This window comes from Rana temporaria, chromosome 1 (assembly GCF_905171775.1).
Source record: "Rana temporaria chromosome 1, aRanTem1.1, whole genome shotgun sequence".
NCBI classification, from domain to species: Eukaryota; Metazoa; Chordata; class Amphibia; order Anura; family Ranidae; genus Rana; species Rana temporaria.
Window position 1 is genome coordinate 89,748,277 of NC_053489.1, and position 21,758 is coordinate 89,770,034.

General features: G+C 43.4%; 1 protein-coding gene across 1 annotated transcript in view; it reads left to right on the forward strand.

The window, feature by feature from the left end:
* The window catches only part of CENPK (centromere protein K), a 69,310-nt gene that overhangs the window by 29,765 nt on the left and 17,787 nt on the right, over nt 1-21,758 (forward strand). The window contains exons 6-7 of the mRNA XM_040340236.1: nt 8,306-8,352; nt 19,709-19,791. Coding sequence (XP_040196170.1) covers nt 8,306-8,352; nt 19,709-19,791 — 130 coding nt within the window. The remainder of the gene's footprint in view (nt 1-8,305; nt 8,353-19,708; nt 19,792-21,758) is intronic.

Below are 21,758 nucleotides of genomic sequence, written 5' to 3' on the forward strand. Positions count from 1 at the left end.
CTGACCCAGTGGACGGTGGCCCTTGGGCAGTGCCTAAGTGCACAGTTGCCAACATTTAAAAAATATTTTCAGGGCCATTTTTTTATATAAGTGCTATATTTAGAGTAGCTGAGATCCCCCATGTTCCTCTATACATCATAGTAGTAATCACAAAATTAAAGGAGTACTAATAATGGGGCAGAACAAATATGAGAACTGAGATTTCCTTTAGTTGAACTAACAAAAGTGTGTCCATTCTAGAGCTGGTAACATTGAGGATATTCAGTATAATTTTAAAGAACTGTTTTTGTGGGTAAGCGACATAGGGGAGGAGTATGGACAGTATATAAGTGGGAAGTATGTGCAGGTGAGGGAGAGGAATGTGGAGGGTCTAACAGTGGGCACTATGTACAGGAGAGGAGTACAAAGGGTACGGAAAAAAGCACTATGTACAGGAGAGGAGTGTGAAGGGTATGACAATGGGCAGTATGTACAGGAAGAGTGAGGGGGTATGACAGAGGGTAGTACGTACCAGAGAGAAGTGTGGAGGGTATGATGGGGCAGTATGTACAGGAGAGGAGTGTGGAGGGTATGACAGTGGGCAGTATGTACAGGAGAGGAATGTAGACGATATGATAGTGGGCTCTATGTATAGGAGAGGAGTGTGGAGGGTATGACAGTGAACACTATGTATAGGAGAGGAGTGTGGAGGGTATGACAGTGAGCAGTATGTACAGGAGAGGAGTGTGGAGGGTGCGACAGTGGGCACTAAGTACAGGAGAGAAGTGTATGACAGCAGGCACTATGTACAGGAGAGGAGTGTGAAGGGTATGACAGTGGGCGCTATGTATAGGAGAGGAGTGTGGAGGGTATGACAGTGGGCACTATGTACAGGAGAGGAGTGTGTAGGGTATGACAGTGGGTACTATGTATAGGAGAGAAGTGTGGAGAGTATGACAGTGGGCACTATGTACAGGAGAGGAGTGTGGAGAGTATGACAGTGAGCACTATGTACAGGAGTGGAAGGATATTTAGGGACTGAGTAGTGGTTAAGCGGGTCATACATGGATTGAAATTACGCCAATTATGCAGAGACCAGCCATAGTCAATCTATGTATGGGCTAGCTGGTTTTACACAAGTCAATCTATTAATCAACTTGAGTACAACCAGCCTGTTTTTTTTTCTTAAAACAATCAGTGCTGCCAGCTAAAGTTAGCAACACTGATCATTGTACGCACTGGCAGAACACAATAACACTGCAGGAGTGATTCCCCCATCCACAGGTCAGCAGGTGAGAGGGTGTGTGGGGACAGGCTGGGGAGAGATACTAGTCAGTGGCTGGGTAGGCACTGGTAGTATCAGAGCCAGATACACACAGGTTACATACGCCACGATCATTAGAGCGAGAACAATAATTCTAGTACTAGACCTCCTCTGTAACTCTAAACATGTAACCTAAAAAAAGTAAAGCATCGCTTAGGATACCAAAAAAAAATTGTGCTAACTTAACTAACTGTTTTTCTAATGAATGAAACGTTTTTTTCCAAAAAAAACATGTTTCAAAAATTGCTGCGCAAATACCGTGCTAGAGCTGCACAATTAATCGTTAAAAAAATCATGATCTAGATTCAACCGCCCTGACGATCTCCAATCTCAGAGTTTGCTGATTCTTTCATATAACAAGTGGAGAGACTTTCAGCTGTCAAAAGAAAATATCTGGGCAGTCTGCCAAGTTTTTAACAGGAAACATTGTAACTGACACTTCCTTCTTAGATCAAAGGGATACACTTCTGTGTGTAAAGAACAAATCTGGGCAGTCTGCGAAGTTTGTAAACAACATGAAACATTGTAACTAACATTGTAACTAAATTTAACCACTTAAAGTCCAACACTTGTTTCTTAAATTAAAAAATAATATTTTTTGCTAGAAAATTACTTGGAACCGCCAAACATTATATATATTTTAGCAGAGACTTTAGGGAATACAATGGCTATTGCTGCAATATGTTATGTCACACTGCATTTTCCCACTTCAATGAATAATACAAACCATAAAAACAAAACAGTGAAGTTAGCCCATTTTTTTTTTTTGTTTTAATGTGAAAGATGATGTTACGCCGCAACAATAGTGAGAGAATTGTGATCTATCTTCTAAGCAAAAAAATTGCAATTCTCATTTTAGCCAGAATCGTGCAGCTCTGTACCCTGCAACATAAAAAGTGCAAAGACCACCATAGAGTAATTTTCTAGCAAAAAACAAATGATGATTTTTACATGTAGTAGAGAAGTGTCAGAATTGGCCTGGGTGGCGAGGGGCTAATTACCATGAGTAATATACAAATAATTATTATAAGCACTGTGATCCTATCAGTTTGCTGTAGTGTGTCAGCTTGTATTTATACTGGCCGCTCTGAATGTAGCTTCTGACAGGCTGTGCAAGCAGCCCGTATCTCCGGAACCATAAATGATAGCCGTCCCATATTTTAACCAGTTGTGGGGTAGCTCTTCCCATGCCTACCCCAAAATGTGGGGTTTCTGTGACCTCTGGTCATCGAGCTACAACCCCCCAAATTCGATCTTAGAAAAAAAAAATCTTAAAAAAAAAAAAAAAAAAATTTTTTTTTTTTTTTTTTTTTTTGGGCAAATGGGCCTATCTTGAGAAAGGGGCCTGGAGCTGCAGCTCCATCAGCCCCATTGTTAATCCGGCCCTGCTACCAGCTGATACTCTAATAGCAGCTTTTTTTTACCACCTTTTGTCTTTCAGATATATAACGGGAGGGGCCCCCTGTGGTATTTACCCGTGGGTCTATACTCAGATTTAAATCTCCTACCATCATAAGTTTACCTTCTTTATCCACTTAAGACCCAGACCAATATCCAGGTAAAGGACCTGGCCCCTTTTTGCGATTCGGCACTGCGTCGCTTTTACTGACAATTGCACGGTCATGCGACGTGGCTCCCAAACAAGATTTGCGTCCTTTTTTCCCCACAAATAGAGCTTTCTTTTGGTGGTATTTGATCACATCTGCGTTTTTTTTTTGCGCTATAAACAAAAATAGAGCGACAATTAAAAAAAATTCAATATTTGTAACTTTTTGCTATAATAAATATCCCCAAAAAATATATAAAAAAACTTATTTTTTTCCTCAGTTTAGGCCGATACGTATTCTTCTACATATTTTTGGTAAAAAAAAACCGCAATAAGCGTTTATTGATTGGTTTGCGCAAAATTTATAGCGTTTACAAAATAGGGGATAGTTTTATGGCATTTTTATTATTTATTTATTTTTATGTTTTCTTTTTAGAATGTAGACTGAGCTGGACAACAAATAACCAGTTACTGAGCTCAAACCCAAGGCGTTCTGCCTCCCACACATTCTTACTGGACAGTGAGGCAGCCAATCATAGTGATGGGCCAGCAGAAATATGGGTGAGAAGAGCTCATGGCAAGCTTTAACACAACTCAAAAGTGTTGGAACTTTGCCTTTTAAAACGGCTGGGGGTTTGGCCAACAAACAGAGCATTTAAAACCAGCTGTATTTTTTTTGTTAAGACATATTCTCATTATTTAGATTGTACAACAAGACTGTAGTATGCGTAAGATCAGCCTAAAGCCTAGTACACACAGGCCAAATGTTGGGCTACATCGGCCGGTTAAAAAAGAGATGCAATGGCCGACTGTTGGCCTGTGTGTGTGGCATCCAGTCTGACAGAAGCCAGCTATTTGGCCGTCTTTTGTCGTACGAGCATGCTAGAAAACCAGCAAACGACCGACTCCCGATCAGCAGTCCTAGCCGGTGGCTGAGAATGCTGACTGGAGTGTTCTTGTAAACCGTTTTTTCTTCCTTTTTATACTGGCAACCACAATACGTATATATACATTGGGGTAGATTCAGATAGATTAGCGGATCTTTAGATCCACGTAATCTATCTGATTTACGATCCGCCGGCGCAAGTTTTTGAGGCTAGTGCTGTATTCAGAAAGCACTTACCTCAAAACTTGCGGCGGCGTATCGTAAATCCCCCAGCGGAATTCAAATTCCACGGCTAGGGGGAGTGTACTATTTAAATCAGGCGCGTCCCCGCGCCGATCATACTGCGCATGCGCCGCCGGCTAAATTTCCCAGCGTGCATTGCTCCAAATGACGTCGCTAGGACGTCATTGGTTTCGGCGTGAGCGTAACTTGCGTCCGGCCGTATTCTGAATCGACTTACGCAAACAACGTAAAAATGTAAAACTCGGCGCGGGAACGACGGCCATACTTAACATAGGATACCCCTCACATAGCAGGGGTAACTATACGCCGGAAAAAGCCAAACGCAAGCGACGTAAAAAAAAAGCGACGGGCGTTCGTTTCTGAATCGGCGGAACTCCTCATTTGCATATTTGTAGGGTACAAAAAACGAAACGCCACCTAGCGGCCAGCGGGAGATTGCAGCCTAAGATCCGACGGTGTAAGTCACTTACACCTGTCGGATCTTAGGGAGATCTATGCGGAACCTGATTCTATGAATCGGCCGCATAGATCCGACCGTCGGAACTCAGAGATACAACGGCGTATGAGGAGATACGCCGTCGTATCTCTATCTGAATCCGGGCCATTGTGGCTTGAAAGTGGTTAGCTTCAGCCATAACCCCAGTATTTTTTTTTTTTTTTCAACCGACGATTGGGTTTCTTAACAAAAAAATGGTCCAAGCAGCTAAATAGCTGCTGGATCACTTTCAGAAGCAGTGGGGAGTGGTTCCCCCGCCGCTCGCCTGTTTCTTGGGCTTACCGCTTTTACCAGTAATGATCCCATAAAAAAATATTTTTAACGCAAACGATATCTTTTTTTTTTTTTTTTTTTGGTTTTAGAGGTAGAGGAGAGATTTTTAGACCCCATATCTCCTCATAAAGAGAAACTGCCATCCCTACTCTCTATTACAAGGGATGTTTACATTCCTTGTAATAGGAATAAAAGTGATACAAAAATAAAGGGTCAGTGTAAAGATAAAAAAAATCTGGATTTTCACGCACACATATGTAAATGGTGTTCGCACCACTTATGCAAGGTATTGCTGCAAACATTAGAGCGAGAGCAATAATTCCAGTGCTAGACCACCTCAGTAACTCTAAACAGGTAACCTGTAAAAAAAAAATTCAAGCGTGGCATATGGAGATTTTTACGTATCATAGTTTGTCGCCATTCCACGAGCGTGCGCAATTTTAAAGCGTGACATGTTGGGTATTTATATATTTGGCATAACATCATCTTTTATATTTTACCAAACATTGGGTTACATATTGTTTTTTTCTTTGCATATAAATTCATTGTGTAGTTTTTTTCTAAAAAAAAATGCATTTGATAAACCTCAAATACTGTGTGACATAAAAAAATAGCAACTATTTTATTTTCTAGGGTTCCAAAAAAAAATAATAATAATAATAATATATATATATGTATGTGTGTGTGTGTGTATGTGTATATATATATATATATATATATATATATATATATATATATATATATATATATATATATATATATATAAATATTCTAGTTTGGGGGTTCTAAGAAATTTTCTAGCAAACAATACGTATTTTTAAACAAAAGAAAGCCGCGCCACAAACAGTCTATTTAGATACACAGTCTATGAGGGTGTAATTTGGTCCGTAGTTGATTAGATGGCACTTGTATGGACACAGGTTATTCAGATACAATCCTGGCAATGGTAACTCCTACGTTCCACACCACCCAGTGACACATATGCACAAAGTGACCCTCCACCGGAAAGAAAAGCCGCTTACCAGAAGGCAAGCGGTTAGGGCAGATGGCTATAACCCAGCCTAGGCCTTTAATCCTTGGATATTTTCACCAGGAAGCCCTCCGTCCCCTGAGCGTGATATTCCTCAGCTCCACCGTTTAAATATGGACGAGAAAAGAGGCGCACATAGCGTAACTCTGTGACATACACTTTTATTTAAAAAAGGATAAAATATACTCACAAACGAGCGTGTAAAATCGGCATAACAGTAAAAATTGCCGGCCGGCATACAGGAGCCCTACTCCTTGGCGTGGTGACGTCACTGCGTGATCCTCCCAGGCGCGTTTCGTCGCTAATTGGACGTTGTCAATGGGGGTAGGGCCATGCAGTAAATCACCATCTATAAATAGACCCACCGCCTATTGTGAACGGCTGTCTCCTGAGTTCAGGTGCACCATCTTTAGTCTGGTAAACCTTGCCCATACTTGGACCGCACATTGCGCGATGTGCGGTCCAAGTATGGGCAAGGTTTACCAGGCGGTGGGTCTATTTATAGATGGTGATTTACTGCATGGCCCTACCCCCATTGACAACGTCCAATTAGCGACGAAACGCGTCTGGGAGGATCACGCAGTGACGTCACCACGCCAAGGAGTAGAGCTCCTGTATGCCGGCCGGCAATTTTTACTGTTATGCTGATTTTACACGCTCGTTTGTGAGTATATTTTATCCTTTTTTAAATAAAAGTGTATGTCACAGAGTTACGCTATGTGCGCCTCTTTTCTCGTCCATATTTAAACGGTGGAGCTGAGGAATATCACGCTCAGGGGACGGAGGGCTTCCTGGTGAAAATATCCAAGGATTAAAGGCCTAGGCTGGGTTATAGCCATCTGCCCTAACCGCTTGCCTTCTGGTAAGCGGCTTTTCTTTCCGGTGGAGGGTCACTTTGTGCATATGTGTCACTGGGTGGTGTGGAACGTAGGAGTTACCATTGCCAGGATTGTATCTGAATAACCCGTGTCCATACAAGTGCCATCTAATCAACTACGGACCAAATTACACCCTCATAGACTGTGTAACTAAATAGACTGTTTGTGGCGCGGCTTTCTTTTGTTTACTTTGTCTTTGTGTTTTCGCACGCCAGCTGCTGCCTAGGGTCAGAGGGCGGGGGGGGGGGGGGGGGTCACTAGCGCGGTTTATTGTTTTCTAATACGTATTTTTACTTGTAAAAAATAAAAAAAATGCCTGGGGGCAGATCCTTAAAGAAATTACGCCGGCGTATCTGTTGATACGCCGCGTAATTTCAAAGTTTGTGCGTCGTATCTTTGTTTTGGTATCCACCAAACAAGATACAACGGCATCTGTGTTAGATCCGACAGGCGTACGCCTTAGTACGCCGTCGGATCTAAGATGCAATTTTCCGACGGCCGCTGGGTGGTCACGTCGTAATCCGCATCGAGTATGCAAATTAGCTTTTTCCGACGATCCACGAACGTACGAGCGGCCATCGCATTATTTTCCGTTGTTTCTGTTCGGCTTTTTCCGGCGTATAGTTAAAGCTGCTATCTGGTGGCGTACTCAATGTTAAGTATGGCCGTCGTTTCCGCGTATAATTTTGAAAATTTTACGTCGTTTGCGTAAGTCGTCCGTGAATGGGGCAGGACGCCATTTACGTTCACGTCGAAAAAAATGACGTCCTTGCGACGTCATTTGGAGCAATGCACCCTGGGAGTTTTGACGGACGGGGCATGCGCAGTTCGTTCGGCGCAGGGACGCGCTTCATTTAAATGAAACGCGCCCCCTACTCGCCGCATTTGAATTCCGCGCCCTTACGCCGCGAGAGATACACTACGCCGCCGTAACTTACGGCGCAAATTCTTTTTTAGGATTCAAAGATTTGCAAAGTAAGTTACAGCGGCGTAGCGTATCTCACATACGCTGCGCCCACGCAAATGTATGTGGATCTGCCCCTGGTCTTGAAATGGTTAACTTAAAGCCCTTCTTGCTTATAAACATTTTTTTTTTCTTAATCACACCCCAATAACCTTAACCGGTCTAGTGAATCCATGGGTAAAAAATGTGTGCTCTAATATTTTCCTGAGTTGTTTAATTGTTCACGTAGAACTGCTTCTGTGCTGCTTTGTGTCTGGCTCACTCTGGCCTAAATATTTTAGTAATGTTTCCCATAAGACCTGCCCTTTATCCGATGACCTCAACAATCTGATGAGCATACATGTGATTTTATGGAGACAGTGAGAAGATTTAACAAGAATAGATTGCATCCTCTTCCAAATGCTGGGATCATAGAAAAAAAAAATCCATTAATCAATTTTTCCTTGTTAACCTTCTTTTTAACGTGGGTTGGAAAATACCAGCTACTTCCCAATTAAAAGGCCTCCATGGTTAAGGTCCTTCACTTATTTGTGACATCCAACACATTGTGGGCGATGCTGTCATTCTTGGCACAGTTCACATGTGTCTTGATTTCATAGACAGTGAGGAAATTGAGAAGCTGTCTTCTGTCAATATGTTCCCATGGAAACGAAAATATTAACTACTATTTATTTTATGTTTCTTAGTAATCTCCCAGAACCAGGATATTCTGCTAGCCGCTGGAAAAGAAGAGGTAACCCTCTCATTGGATTTCCCATAAGCTGTATGGTTTATTGGCAGGCTTGTGTTGGGAAGAATATGAACCAATTTTCTTTGCTGTTAGAATACTTATTGATTAGGTTGACTTTTCCACAGGATCGTTTCTATAAGCAGAACTCCGCTCAGCCACTTCCTTTTAGTGCTCCAGCAGTAAATTGCCCAGAAAACATACTTTGCTTGGCTGACGTCAGCTAGCGTAGCAGCGCAACACGACACATTTTTTTTTACCAGCGTTTCATGAGCTCATGTCACAGTTCATAAAAATAGCATTTTCTTTTATTATCACTGGAAATTGCCTAATGAAACTCCTGCCCTGGTTTTCTCTGTTTACGTGGAACTAGTTATTACACTGTAACACCTTGCTTTTAGATTGCCTGGGATCAAGGCTGAACATCATCAGACAGTGCAGAGTTCAGAAGGGCCCTCTTCTACTTATGTGCTTGTGCTGTAGAAGTACAGCGTGTTTAAAGTGGTATTAAGCTAAAAATATAAACATTTGTTATGTTACAGCTTACCAATTCTTAGATGCGGTTGCTAACATAAAAAAGTGCAGCGAATATACAATAAATAGACACCTATATCAGGGCTCAAAATTTCAAGTCCTGAGCTACTAGCCAGGCCTCAAGAAGTACTCTCCATCAGTTGCCCCACCCAACCCCTACCATGTCCCGTCACCTAATCCCGCCCCTAGACTCGCCCTCATAAATGTCATGAAATGACACTTAAATGTTTTATGCAGAATTAAGTTATAAAAATAAATACTAACAACAACTTTATCCCTACCCAAAAATGCAGCCTGCCCATGTCTACCAATGCAGCAAAATGTCCCCATTTTGCAGCCAGAGTCCCCCCGCATTGCAGCCAGAGTCCCCCCCGCTGCAGCCTACCTTTGCTGGGTAGGAGAGGAGCCGGAGCCGCCGCCGTCTGGTTGTTCAGAGCGTGGGGAACATTATAGCTTTCAATTCAATAGCTGTGTTTTCCCCCGCCGCACGCGTCATATACAGCCCCTCCCCCCTTGTCCGGGCACTTTGATAGACAGATCACCCATCTCAGGATTGGATGGGTGATCTGTCTATCAAAGTTTCCTGGGCAAGGGGGAGGGGCTGTATATGACGCGCGCGGCGGGAAACACAGCTATTGAATTGAAAGCTGTAATGTTCCCCGCGCTCTGAACAACCAGACGGGGGCGGCGACTCTCCTCGGCTTGATCCCCCCCCCCCTGCTCCCAGGCAGCCCACACTCGCCAGCCCTCAAAATTTACTCGCAAAATGCGAGCAGGGGAGTGTAAATTTTGAGGGCTGCCTATATATTACATATAGTGTCCAGGCCCGGACTGGGACAAAAAATAGGCCCGGGCATTTTAGACTGAGCAGCCGGGGGGGGGGGGGGGGGCGAAGTTTTGTGATGGGATGTGGGGTGAGATAAAGAAATATAGAGAGAAAGAAAGATAAAGATAGAAAGAAAGGATGGTGGATAGATAGATAGATAAAGATAGAAAGAAGGGAAGGAAAGAAGATAGAGAAAGAAAGAAAGATAGATAGATAGATAGATAGGAAGGAAGATAGATAAAGATAGAAAGAAAGAAGGGGAGGAAGGAAGATGGATATAGATAGATAGGTAGATAAAGATAGATAGAAAGGAAGGAAGATAGATAAAAAAAAAATAGAGAAAGATAGAAAGAAAGAAATGAAGGGAGGAAGATAGATAGATAGATCGAAAGTAAGGAAGATAGATAAAGATAGAAAGAAGGGAAGATAGATAGATAGATAGATAAAGATAGAAATAAAGAAGGGAATGAAGATAGATAGATAGAGAAAGAAATAAGGGAATGAAGATAGATAGATAGATAGATAGATAGATAGATAGATAGATAGATAGATAGATAGATAGATAGATAGATAGATAGATAGATAGATAGAAAGGAAGATAGATAATAGGGAGAGAGAAAGAAAGAAAGGTGAAGAGAGAGAGAGAAGGGAATGAAGGACACCCTTACATCAGTTTACAGTACTCACTCAGAGGCAGGAGGGACTGACTGACTGGATGGATGGATGGATATCAGACTCCATCTTTCCTTTCTGTTTGGCTTTATCTTGAATATTCTCACCCACATCCCTTTAGGCAGCAGAACAGTGTGTGTCGGGGAGAGTGGGCGGGGCAGACACATGAGGGGAGGACGAGAGGAGGGGGAGGAGAAGAAGCAGCTCCTATCCGCTAACTGGTCCTGCGGGCAGCAAGGGGAGGGGAGAAATCACCCTGCTCATCTCTCTCTATCTGGCGCTCTGTTGGGGGTGGGGGATCTCTGCTATCGGGTAAACTGGGTGTCCCCTCTCGGCCTGCAACCCCTTGGTACACCCCTGAGGAGATGTGACATGCGGCCCGCCGAGGGCCGCAACCGACCCGCGGACCACCGGGCATATGCCCGGTGTGCCCTATAGCCAGTCCGGGCCTGATAGTGTCCAACAGTGAATAAACAATAAATAAATATATGGGTCACCAAATGAAATGAACAATCACTAATAAATGTTCAAAAAAAGTCCAAAGTGAATAAAGTGTTGATAATACCTATATTCTGGAACGTGAAGTGAGAGAAACTGGCACCATCCAATATAGAAGAGGCTTACCGAAGGCAGTGAACCCAAAAGAACATATGTTCAAAAGAGTCAACTGGACATGGTATGAACCACTGGAAGAACTAGATCCTCTGCTGCAATTCCCGAACAAACGATACCCACACTAATCAATGTGAACAAGAGGGTGCTTCGATGATAAGTAGCTTCCAGGTGGAGACCCAATGAGGGCCGGGAAGTGGAGCCAATGAGATGTAAATTGAAGGAAAAAGAAAAGGGTACATAGCATAATACTGTATATAAATGAAATGTAATGTAGATAGGAACACTTACATTAAGAAGGATAAAAACAGCACTTGTAGGTAAAAACGGCAGTAGTGGAGTCTCTTGACGCATTTCGCAACAAAGTGCATCGTCTGGGGTGATGCACTTTGACAATGCACTTTGTTGCGAAACCTGTCGGGGGACTCCACTGCTGCCGTTTTTACCTACAAGCGCTGTTTTTATCCTTCGAAATGTAAGTGTTCCTACCTACATTAAATTTCATTTATATACAGTATTATGCTTTTCTTTTTCCTTCAATTTACATCTCATTGGCTCCACTTCCCGGCCCTCATTGGGTCTCCACCTGGAAGCTACTTATCATCGAAGCACCCTCTTGTTCACGTTGATTGGTGTGGGTATCGTTTGTTCGGGAACTGCAGCAGAGGATCTAGTTCTTCCAGTGGTTCATACCATGTCCAGTTGACCCTTTTGAACATATGGGGCTAGATTCAGTAACACTTACGACGGGCGTATCAGTAGATGCGCCGTCGTAAGTCCGAATCCGCACCGTCGCAACTTTAAGCGTATGCTCAAACTGAGATACGCTTAAATGTTGCTAAGATATGACCGACGGAAGTCTCTTACACCGTCGTATCTTAGGGTGCATATTTACGCTGGCCGCTAGGTGGCGCTTCTGTTGATTTTGGCGTAGAATATGCAAATGAGCTGGATACGCCGATTCAGAAACGTACGTGTGCCCGGCTGATTTTTTTTACGTCGTTTACGGAAGGCTTTTTCCGGCGTAAGGTTACTCCTGCTATGTGAGGCGTATCCAATGTTAAGTATGGACGTCGGGACAGCGTCAAATTTTGCGACGTTTGCGAATAAATATATAAATATATTGCGTAAATTACGTTCACGTCGAAAGCATTGACTATTTGCGACGTGATTAGAAGCATGCACACTGGGATACGTTCACGGACGGCGCATGCGCCGTTCGTTAGAGATGTCATTTACGTGGGGTCATGTTTTATTTACAAAAAACACGCCCACCTCTTCAAAATTTGAATTCGGCGCGCTTACGCCGGCAGATTTACGCCACGCCGCCATAAATTACGGCGCAGGTTCTTTGTGAATCCAGCCCCAGCCTCACTAAGTTACGGCGGCATAGTATGCCCGCACAAAGTTACGGCGGGTTATCTGAATCTAGCCCATGTTCTTTTGGGTTCACTGCCTTCGGTAAGCCTCTTCTATATTGGATGGTGGCAGTTTCTCTCACTTCACGTTCCAGAATATAGGGATTATCAACACTTTTTTTGAACATTTATTAGTGATTGTTCATTTCATTTGGTGACCCATATATTGATTTATTTATTGTTTATTCACTGTTGGACACTATTTGTAACATACAAGTGTATATTTGATGTATATGCGCTGCACTTTTTTATGTTCGTTTTGTATTTACTTTGTTCACTGGTAGTGTCAGCTGCTCACATTTAGACAGCGTGGAATTCTTCCTGTATTTTGTTACCACTTAGATGTGGTTGCTGCATTCGTTTTCTTTTTTAGAATCTCTTTCCTCTAGTTTAACCTTGTGATCTAGCCAGTATGTCTTTTTTGTTTTTCAACAGAATAAGCTCTCCTGCAAATGTATCAGAGTGTTGAGACAAACCATTTACCGCTGGGAGGGGTGCTTACAATGATCATTTTTTATTTATTCATGTAAAACCTTTATCGCAAAAGCAAAAAAACCTTGCTGTAACTTATTGTGTAGCTGGTTTGGCTTGAATTCATTAGTGCATCTAGTAAGGATAGGGATAAAACTTTTTCGCGGAAGGGAGTTTAACAAGACATGTGGCCACTCATTGAAATTAGAAGAAAAGAGTTTTAATCTTAAACTACGTAGAGGGTTCTTTACTGTAAGAGCAGCAAGAATGTGAAATTCCCTTCCACAGGCGGTGGTCTCAGCGGGGGGCATCGATGGTTTCAAGAAACTATTAGATAAGCACCTGAACGACCAACGATACACAAGGTAAAACTGACATATAATCACATACATAGGTTGGACTTGATGGACTTGTGTCTTTTTTTAACCTCACCTACTATGTAAATATGTAATTAAATTATTAAAAGAATAGTGGCATATCCCTTAGACCCCTTTCACATTGGGGCGTTTTTCATGCGGTACAGTGCTAAAAATAGCGCTGCTATACCGCATGAAAAATCATGCCCTGTAGTCTTCAATGTGAAAGCCCGAAGGCTTTCACACTGAAGCGGTGCGCTAGCAGGAACGCTCCAAAAGTCCTGCTAGCCGCATCTTTACCGCGGTATAGGAGCGGTGTGTTCACCACTCCTATACCGCGCCTTGCCATTGAAATCAATGGGAAAGCGCTGTAATACCGCCCGCAACGCAGGCAGTATTAACCCTTTTTCGGCCGCTAGCGGGGGTTAAAACCTCACTGCTAGCGCCCGAATATCGCGGTAAATACGACGGTATAGCCGCGCTACAAGTAGCGCGGCTATACTGTCACCGCGGCTGCACGCCTCAGTGTGAAACCAGCCTTAATACTATCACACAAAAGATATAAAAATGTGCACTAAGACTTTTGAGGCACAACATACAGTATATTTAAAAACACCATTTATTTGATATCAATAATCAAAAAAAGGATTTTCCACATTAATCTATGTATATCATAAAGTATCCAAATGTTAAAACATTGTTGTGATAAAGCAAAACATAGTAGGAGAAAACAGTTTGATTCTTTGTGGCTCAACGCATTTCATGGACTTGGTCCACTTCTTCAGGAGATGTTAAAGTGCTGATTCACAAAATAATCTAAACAAAAATATTCAAAATGTAGCATCCCTGGAATTATATTATAAGATTGGTATCTCTAGGCACATTGTGGATGAGGGGGGGGGGGGCAAGGACCATAGTTTGGAACCAACTAGTTAGTGTATCTAAATCTGCTAGTGCATCTTACACTCCGCTCCCCCAGACTGACAATGCTGCTGCCCACATGTGTCCCCTGTGCTCCTTCATCCGGAGTGGCGGCACTCTAATACAGGAGGTGTGTTACTGGCCCGATCACCAGGTGAAAACAGAGTGGGAAAAAAAAGCCTAAAAAAAGAAAAAAAAATTATGCAGTCACCACATAAAATGATTGGTAAGCTGCAATATATGTATTACATTTTTGGTTTTGAGTTAACCCTTTAGAAAATTTATGGAGTGATCTGAAACTTTGAGTTGCCAAGAGACAGCAGAGAAACCTTAAGGCTCCATGCACACTAGGAGCAGAAAAAACGTCAACGTTTTTAGCTTGAAAAACGTGGCATAAAAGACGCAAAATGAAAGCATATTGTACAAAGTTTAGGCGAGTCTATGAGAGTTTAGGCGAGTCTATGAGAGTTTAGGCGAGTCTATGAGAGTTTAGGCGAGTCTATGAGAGTTTAGGCGAGTCTATGAGAGTTTAGGCGAGTCTATGAGAGTTTAGGCGAGTCTATGAGAGTTTAGGCGAGTCTATGAGAGTTTAGTTTATAGGCGTTTTTTGCACTACACTCCCCTCTGCAAAAGTTTTTACTTCCACAACACACCTAAAAAAACGTTGGCACTTGACGTTCGGAAGAGATAAGAGGAGTTTAGGAGAGACTGACGTTTTTACAGCTCCTAAACTCCTCCAGGAAACGCGATAGAGAAGGTTTTTTGCCTCTGAACGTCCCTGACAGAAAACGCCTGTAGCAGTCAATAATGTGCAAAGACACATAGAGCACAATAGACGTGCTTCTAGAGGCAGGAGAAAAAAACGTCAAACGCCTGTAGAATCGACGTTTTTTAAGTCCAGTGTGCATGGAGCCTTAAGGGATTGTAAACTCAGAAAGTTTTTTATCTTAATGCATTCTATGCATTAACTTAAAAAGCCTTCTGTATGAAGCAGCCTCCTTAACACTTACCCGAGGTCCCTCTCTGCCCAGTGATGTCCACAAGAGCCGTCTGAGATTCTCCCTTCTGATTGGCCGAGACACAGCAGCGGCACCATTGGCTGCTGCTGCTGTCAATCAAAGTCAGCTAACCAATCAGGAGAGAGAGGGGTGAAGCCAGGTTGGGGCTCCGTGTCTGAATGGACACATGAAGCTGTGACTCGACTCGGGTGCCCCCATAGCAAGCTGCTTGCTGTGGGGGCACTAAACAGGAGGGAGGGGCCAGGAGTACAGAAGAGGAGGATCTGGGCTGCTCTGTGCAAATCCACTGCACAGAGCAGGTAGGTATAACGTGTTTGTTATTTTTATAGGGAAAAAAATAAGCGTTTACAATCACTTTAAGGCCTCGTACACACGACCGAACATGTCTGCTGAAACTGGTCCGGCGGACCAGATTCCGCGGACATATTCGGTTGTGTGTACGGCCGACCGGACTATTTTCCTGCGGATCGGACAGGTTTCCAGCGGACAAATGTTTCTTAGCATGCTAAGAAACATGTCCGCTGGAAGCCTGTCCGTCGGACATGTTCGGTCATCTGTACGACTCACCGGACATGTCCGCTCGGCCGAAAGCCCTCGCATGCGTCAAAGTGATTCGATGCATGCGTGGAAGCATTGACCTTCCAGGGTCGCGCATGTCGCCGCGGCCACGTCACCGCGTTTCTCTGTCCACGGGAAATTTGGTCTGATGGTGTGTACAGCCATCAGACCAAAATCTGCCAGCGGACATGTCTCGTCATGTGTACGAGGCCTAAGGCTCCATGCACACAAAAAAAACGTCTGTTCTCTTGGGAGTAAAAAACGCTCATATAGAGCATTTTTTGTACAGAGTTTAGATGAGTTTTACGTTTTCTTTCTGGCAGTAAACTCCAATCATAAATGCAAACCAGAAGGTTTTTTTTCTGCCTCTAAAGGTTGAGCTCAAAATATGCCTATAATCATCCTAATGTGTATGTACACATATGATAACATTGAGCTGCTTTTACAGGCAGAACACAAAACTCCCTGTAGAAGCAAATAGGTAGATTCAGGTACATTGGTGTAATGTTACGGCGGCGTAGCTTAGCGTGTTTAGGCTACGCCGCCGTAAATTAGCTAGGCTAGTAATGATTCTCAATATACTTACCTGCTAATTTACGGCGTCGTAGCCTAAAACGAGCGGGCGTAAGGGCGCCTAATTCAAATGGGTTGGGGGGGCGTGTTTCATGGCAATGAGGCTTGACCTCACGTTTTTGAATTTTTTTTGCTACATTTCCCAGTGCGCATTGCGGCTAAGTACGCCGTACGGGCCTATTGATTTTGACGTGGACGTAAACGACGTAACTCCCGATTCGCGGACGACTTACGCAAACGACGTAAAAAATTCGAACCTCGCGGCGGGAACGGCGGCCATACTTTAACATTGTTATTCCACCTCATAGGTGGAATAACTTTAGGCCGCCTAAGGCCTTACGGAAATGGCGTAAATCGACTGCGGCGGCCGGGCGTACGTTCGGGAATCGGCGTACAAACTAATTTACATAATCTACGCCGACCGCAATGGAAGCGCCACCTAGCGGCCATCCAAAATATTGCAATCTAAGATAGGACGGCGCAAGCCGTTGTATCTTAGATAGGTTTAAGCGTATCTCTGTTTGAGCATACGCTTAAACTTAGGTCGGTGTACATTCTGAGTTAGGTCGGCTTATCTACTGATAAGCCAGCCTAACTCTTACTGAATCTACCTAATCGTTTTTAAGCCAGTGTGCATGGAGCCTAAGGATTTAGAGAGGATCTGTCAGACCCCTTTCACATTGGGGCATTTTTTTTTAGGCACGTTTGGGCTAACAATAGCGCCTGTAAAGCGCCTGAAAAACGCCTCTCCTGCAGTCCCAGTGTGAGAGCCTGAGTGCTTTCACACTGGGGGTGCATTTGCAGAACGTTAGAAAAAGTCCTGCAAGCAGCATCTTTGGGGCAGTGAAGGAGCTCCTGTTCCCGGCCCCTGCTCCACTTCCTGCTCCTCCTCCTTTGCTCCACCTCCTGCTCCTCCGCCCCTGCTCCACCTCCTGATCCTCCTCCACTGCCCCAGCCTCTGCTCCACCTCCTGCTCCCAGCCCCTGCTCCACCTCCTGCTCCTCCTTCACTGCCCCAGCCCCTGCTTTTCGAGCACTATTAACCCTTTCTTTGGCCGCTAGTGGTGGTTAAAAGCGCCCTGCTAGCAGCCGAAAAGCGCAGCTAAATTGTCTGTAATGCGCCGCTAAAACTAGCGGCGCTTTACTGCTAACGTGGCCCATTGTCAGTGTGAAAGGGGTCTTAAGAAGCCTGGACCAAAATCCCTCCTGAGATGTGTGCAAACCTGGTAACCAACTACAAGAAACGTCTTACTTCTGTGCTTGCCAACAAGGGTTTCTCCACCAAGTACTAAGTCATGTTTTACTTGGGGAACAAATACTTATTTTACTCACTGAACTGCAACTTAATTTATAGCATTTGCTTTATGTGTTTTTTTTTCTTCAGGATTTTTGGTTGATATTTTGTCTCTATCATTTAAAATACACCTCTGATAAAAGTTCTAGACCCTTCATTTCTTTGTAAGTGAGCAAACTTACAAAATCTGCAGGGATCAAATAATTATTTTCCCCACTGTGTGTGTATGTGTGTTTTTATATAAATAATATATATACAGTAAAACCTTGGATTGCAAGCATAATTAGTTCCGGAAGCATGCTTGTAATCCAAAGCACGTGTATATCGAAGCAAATTTTCCCATAAGAAATAATGGAAACTCAAATGATTCGTTCCACAACTATTTAATCATAAGTCCTTCAGTTTATAGTCCATATAAAAAGATTATAGCAATGTGATAAGTTGTGTAAACATAAAATGTCCTTCTTCACAAATAGAAGCCTCCACAAGGGGATTAGAAGCAAAATCCAGCAGGAGCTACAGAGTATAAAAGAGAAGAGAGGCGCCTCTTAGTGTAGCAATATGGTTACATTTAATGAAGGTACAACATTTAGCAACTCACACGGTTGATGATTAAAGAGGCATATCTACGTATGCATCGATCTGGGGCAAAGCGAACCATATAGATCGTCCTCCTCACCACCTGCTCTCACTGCTGTCAGTCTCTAATCGTGACAGGTAAGACTACCCTGCAGTAGAGCGATCTGAAAGCGAGGCTTGAACCGCTTGTGGAAAGGACGACATTAATGGTGGTGCAGAGGATGGTCTATTTGGACAGCTTTACCCCAGATGCCTGCATACTTGGATGTGCCTGTTTTAATCATCAACCATGTGAGTTTCTAAATGTTGTACCTTCATTAAATGTAACCATATTGCTACACTTAGAGGCGTCTCTCTTCTATTTTATACTCCGTTGTGACATATATATATATATTATTATTATTATTATTTAGGTACTTTTTAGAGCGCCATCAATTTACGCAGCGCTTTTACATACACATTGTACATTCACATCAGTCCCTACCCTCATGGAGTTTACAATCTAAGGTCCCTAACACATTCATATACTAGGGCCAATCTAGAACAGAAGCCAATTAACCTACCAGCATGTCTTTGGAGTGTATGTATATATAATAAAACCTTGGTTTGAGAGCGTTTTGCAAGACAATCAACATTTTTTAAATACATTTTGACTTGATATACAAGCAATGTCTTGATATAAAAGTAGCATCATGTCACAACTGAGTATAAAAGAGAAGAGTGGAGCCTCTAAGTGTAGCACTATGGTTACATTTAATGAAGGTACAACATTTAGAAACTTACATGGTTGATGATTAAAACAGGCACATCTAAGTATGCAGGCATCTGGGGTAAAGATGTACACATAGATCGTCCTCCTCACTGGCATTGACGTCATCCCTTCCACACTGCACTCCACGAGCGGTTCAAGCCTCGCTTTCAGATCGCTCTACTGCAGGGTAGTCTTTCCAGTCATGATTGCAGACAGATTTACCCCAGTCGCCTGCATACTTAGATGCGCCTCTTTTAATCATCAACCGTGTGAGTTGCTAAATGTTGTACCTTCATTAAACGTAACCATATTGCTACACTTAGAGGCGCCTCTCTTCTCTTTTATACTCTGTAGCTCCTGCTGGATTTTTCTTCTAATCCCCTTGTGGATGGACATTTTATGGTTACACAACTAATCACATTGCAATGAAAATTTTATATGGATTATAAACTGAAGGATTTATGAATAAATGGCCGTGGAACGAATCATTTGAGTTTCCATTATTTCTTATGGGAAAATTCGCTTTGATATACAAGTGTTTTAGATTACAAGCATACTTCCGGAATGAATTATACTCCCAATCCAAGGTTTTACTGTATATATAATGTCCAAACCATCTTTTCTGTTATAGATTATAGGTTAAACATCCTTCTTTACCTCCAAAGAATTGTACACCAAATTAAAATTCCAAATGTGGAGAAATCAAGAGAAAGTGTTAGGCTGTTTTACAGTTTAATATAATTTGGCTACAGCATGTTAATGGGTTGTTCATTTTGCAGCTGAAAGCAACTGACCAGGAGCTTGAAATGATGCTCTCCAACGTACGAACAAAGAACAAGAGACTGAAGAGTGACCTGGAGAAGTATGCCACTTTAGTTTATCTTGGAAAGATTGGTAGCATGTGCACATATTGTGGTAGCATTAAATGTGTTACAGGCCTTACCTGCAGGCTGGTTCCATAGGGAAATCTATAATCAGTCCAGAATATGATGTATGGATGCTCCTTCGAGATCCCCACTTCTGTGAAGTGCCGCAGACATATGGCCAGCACACACTGCTGAAGCGAAACCAACGGATGTCCTGCTTGGCACAGTCATGTATTTATATGAACCAGTCTTCTGTTTCATCCTATGTACAATCTGCACATGTGTAATGGTTCTGCTTACACAGATGCTGATACCACAGTTGGTTGAAATGGGAATTTTGTTTTGACACTGTTTTCAAAGCTTACCAAATGCTCCACGCTTTTAGCACCATTGATATGCGTTTGTGACACTATCAACAAGCACTTAAAGCAGAACGTTACGGCATCGGAGCACCACAAACCCAAAAACGCCATTTCATTTTTTTAATATTCAAAGCATACTCGCCCATCCATCCATGTCTATATATTGCTGGGAAACACTTGGCTCCCAGAACACAGCGGGGACCAGTGAGGACCGCGCTGCGCGAATCGCACATGCGCAGTAGGGAATCGGGCAGTGAAGCCGGAACGCTTCACTTCCTGATTCCCTCACCAAGGATAGCGGTGGGGGCAACAGATAGACGATTACTCGTCTTCTGCTGCAGACGTCGCTGGACTCCCGGACAGGTAAGTGTCCTTATATTAAAAGTCAGCAGCTGCAGTATTTGTAACTGCTGGCTTTTAATATTTTTTAAACGGCGGAGCTCCTCTTTAATATGTGTGTGTATATATAACAAAAAGCCAGATGCGCCCCTTTGCTTGCCGTTTTTTGGCTTTTGGGAAATACTTCCTCTCTCTGACATCAGCAATGGGGTATTATTTTTCCTACTGATACCAATGATGGAGCATAAATTCTTTCTCTGACACCAAAGATGGGACTTTTACACCCAAGCCTGAGGCATTATCTACCCCCACTGTCCCCTCAGTCAGTCAGTCTAAAGGACATTAAACTGGCCCTTTATTTAGAAAGTTTGGAGTCTCCTGCATTAAAGCATACTGAAATGTAATACACTGCTCAAAAAAATGTTTTCCACTAGTTTTGCATTTGGCTAGAGTCAGTGTCACTACTGGTAGCACAGGGCGATACTTGGACCCTATAAAGGTTGCACAGGCAGTCCAACTCCTCCAGGATGGCACATCAATACGTGTCATTGCCAGAAGGTTTGCTGTGTCTCCCAGCACAGTCTTAAGAGCATGGAGGAGATTCCAGGAGACAGGCAGTTACTCTAAGAGAGCTGGACAGAGCTGTAGAAGGTCCTTAACCCATCAGCAGGACTCGTATCTGCTCCTTTGTGCAAGGAAGAACAGGATGAGCACTGCCAGAGTCCTACAAAATGACCTCCAGCAGGCCACTGGTGTGAATGTCTCTGACCAAACAATCAGAAACAGACTTCATGGGGGTGGCCTGAGGGCCCGACGTCCTCTAGTGTGCTCACTGCCGGACACTGTGGAGCTCAATTGGCATTTTCCACTGAACACCAGAATTGGCAGATCCGCCACTGGTGCCCCATGCTTTTCACAGATGAGAGCAGGTTCACCCTGAGCATATGTGACAGACGTGAAAGGGTCTGAAGAAGCCGCGGAGAACTTTATGCCGCCTGTAACATCGTTCAGCATGACCGGTTTGGTGGTGGGTCAGTGATGGTCTGGGGAGGCATATCCATGGAGGGACGCACAGACCTACAGGCTACACAATGGCACCCTGACTGCCATTAGGTATCATTGGACACATTGGATCCTTGGACACATTGTCAAACCCTACGCTGGTGCAGTGGGTCCTGGGTTCCTCCTGGTGCACGAGAATGCCCGGCCTCATGTGGCGAGAGCATGCAACCAGTTCCTGGAGGATGAATAAATTGATACCA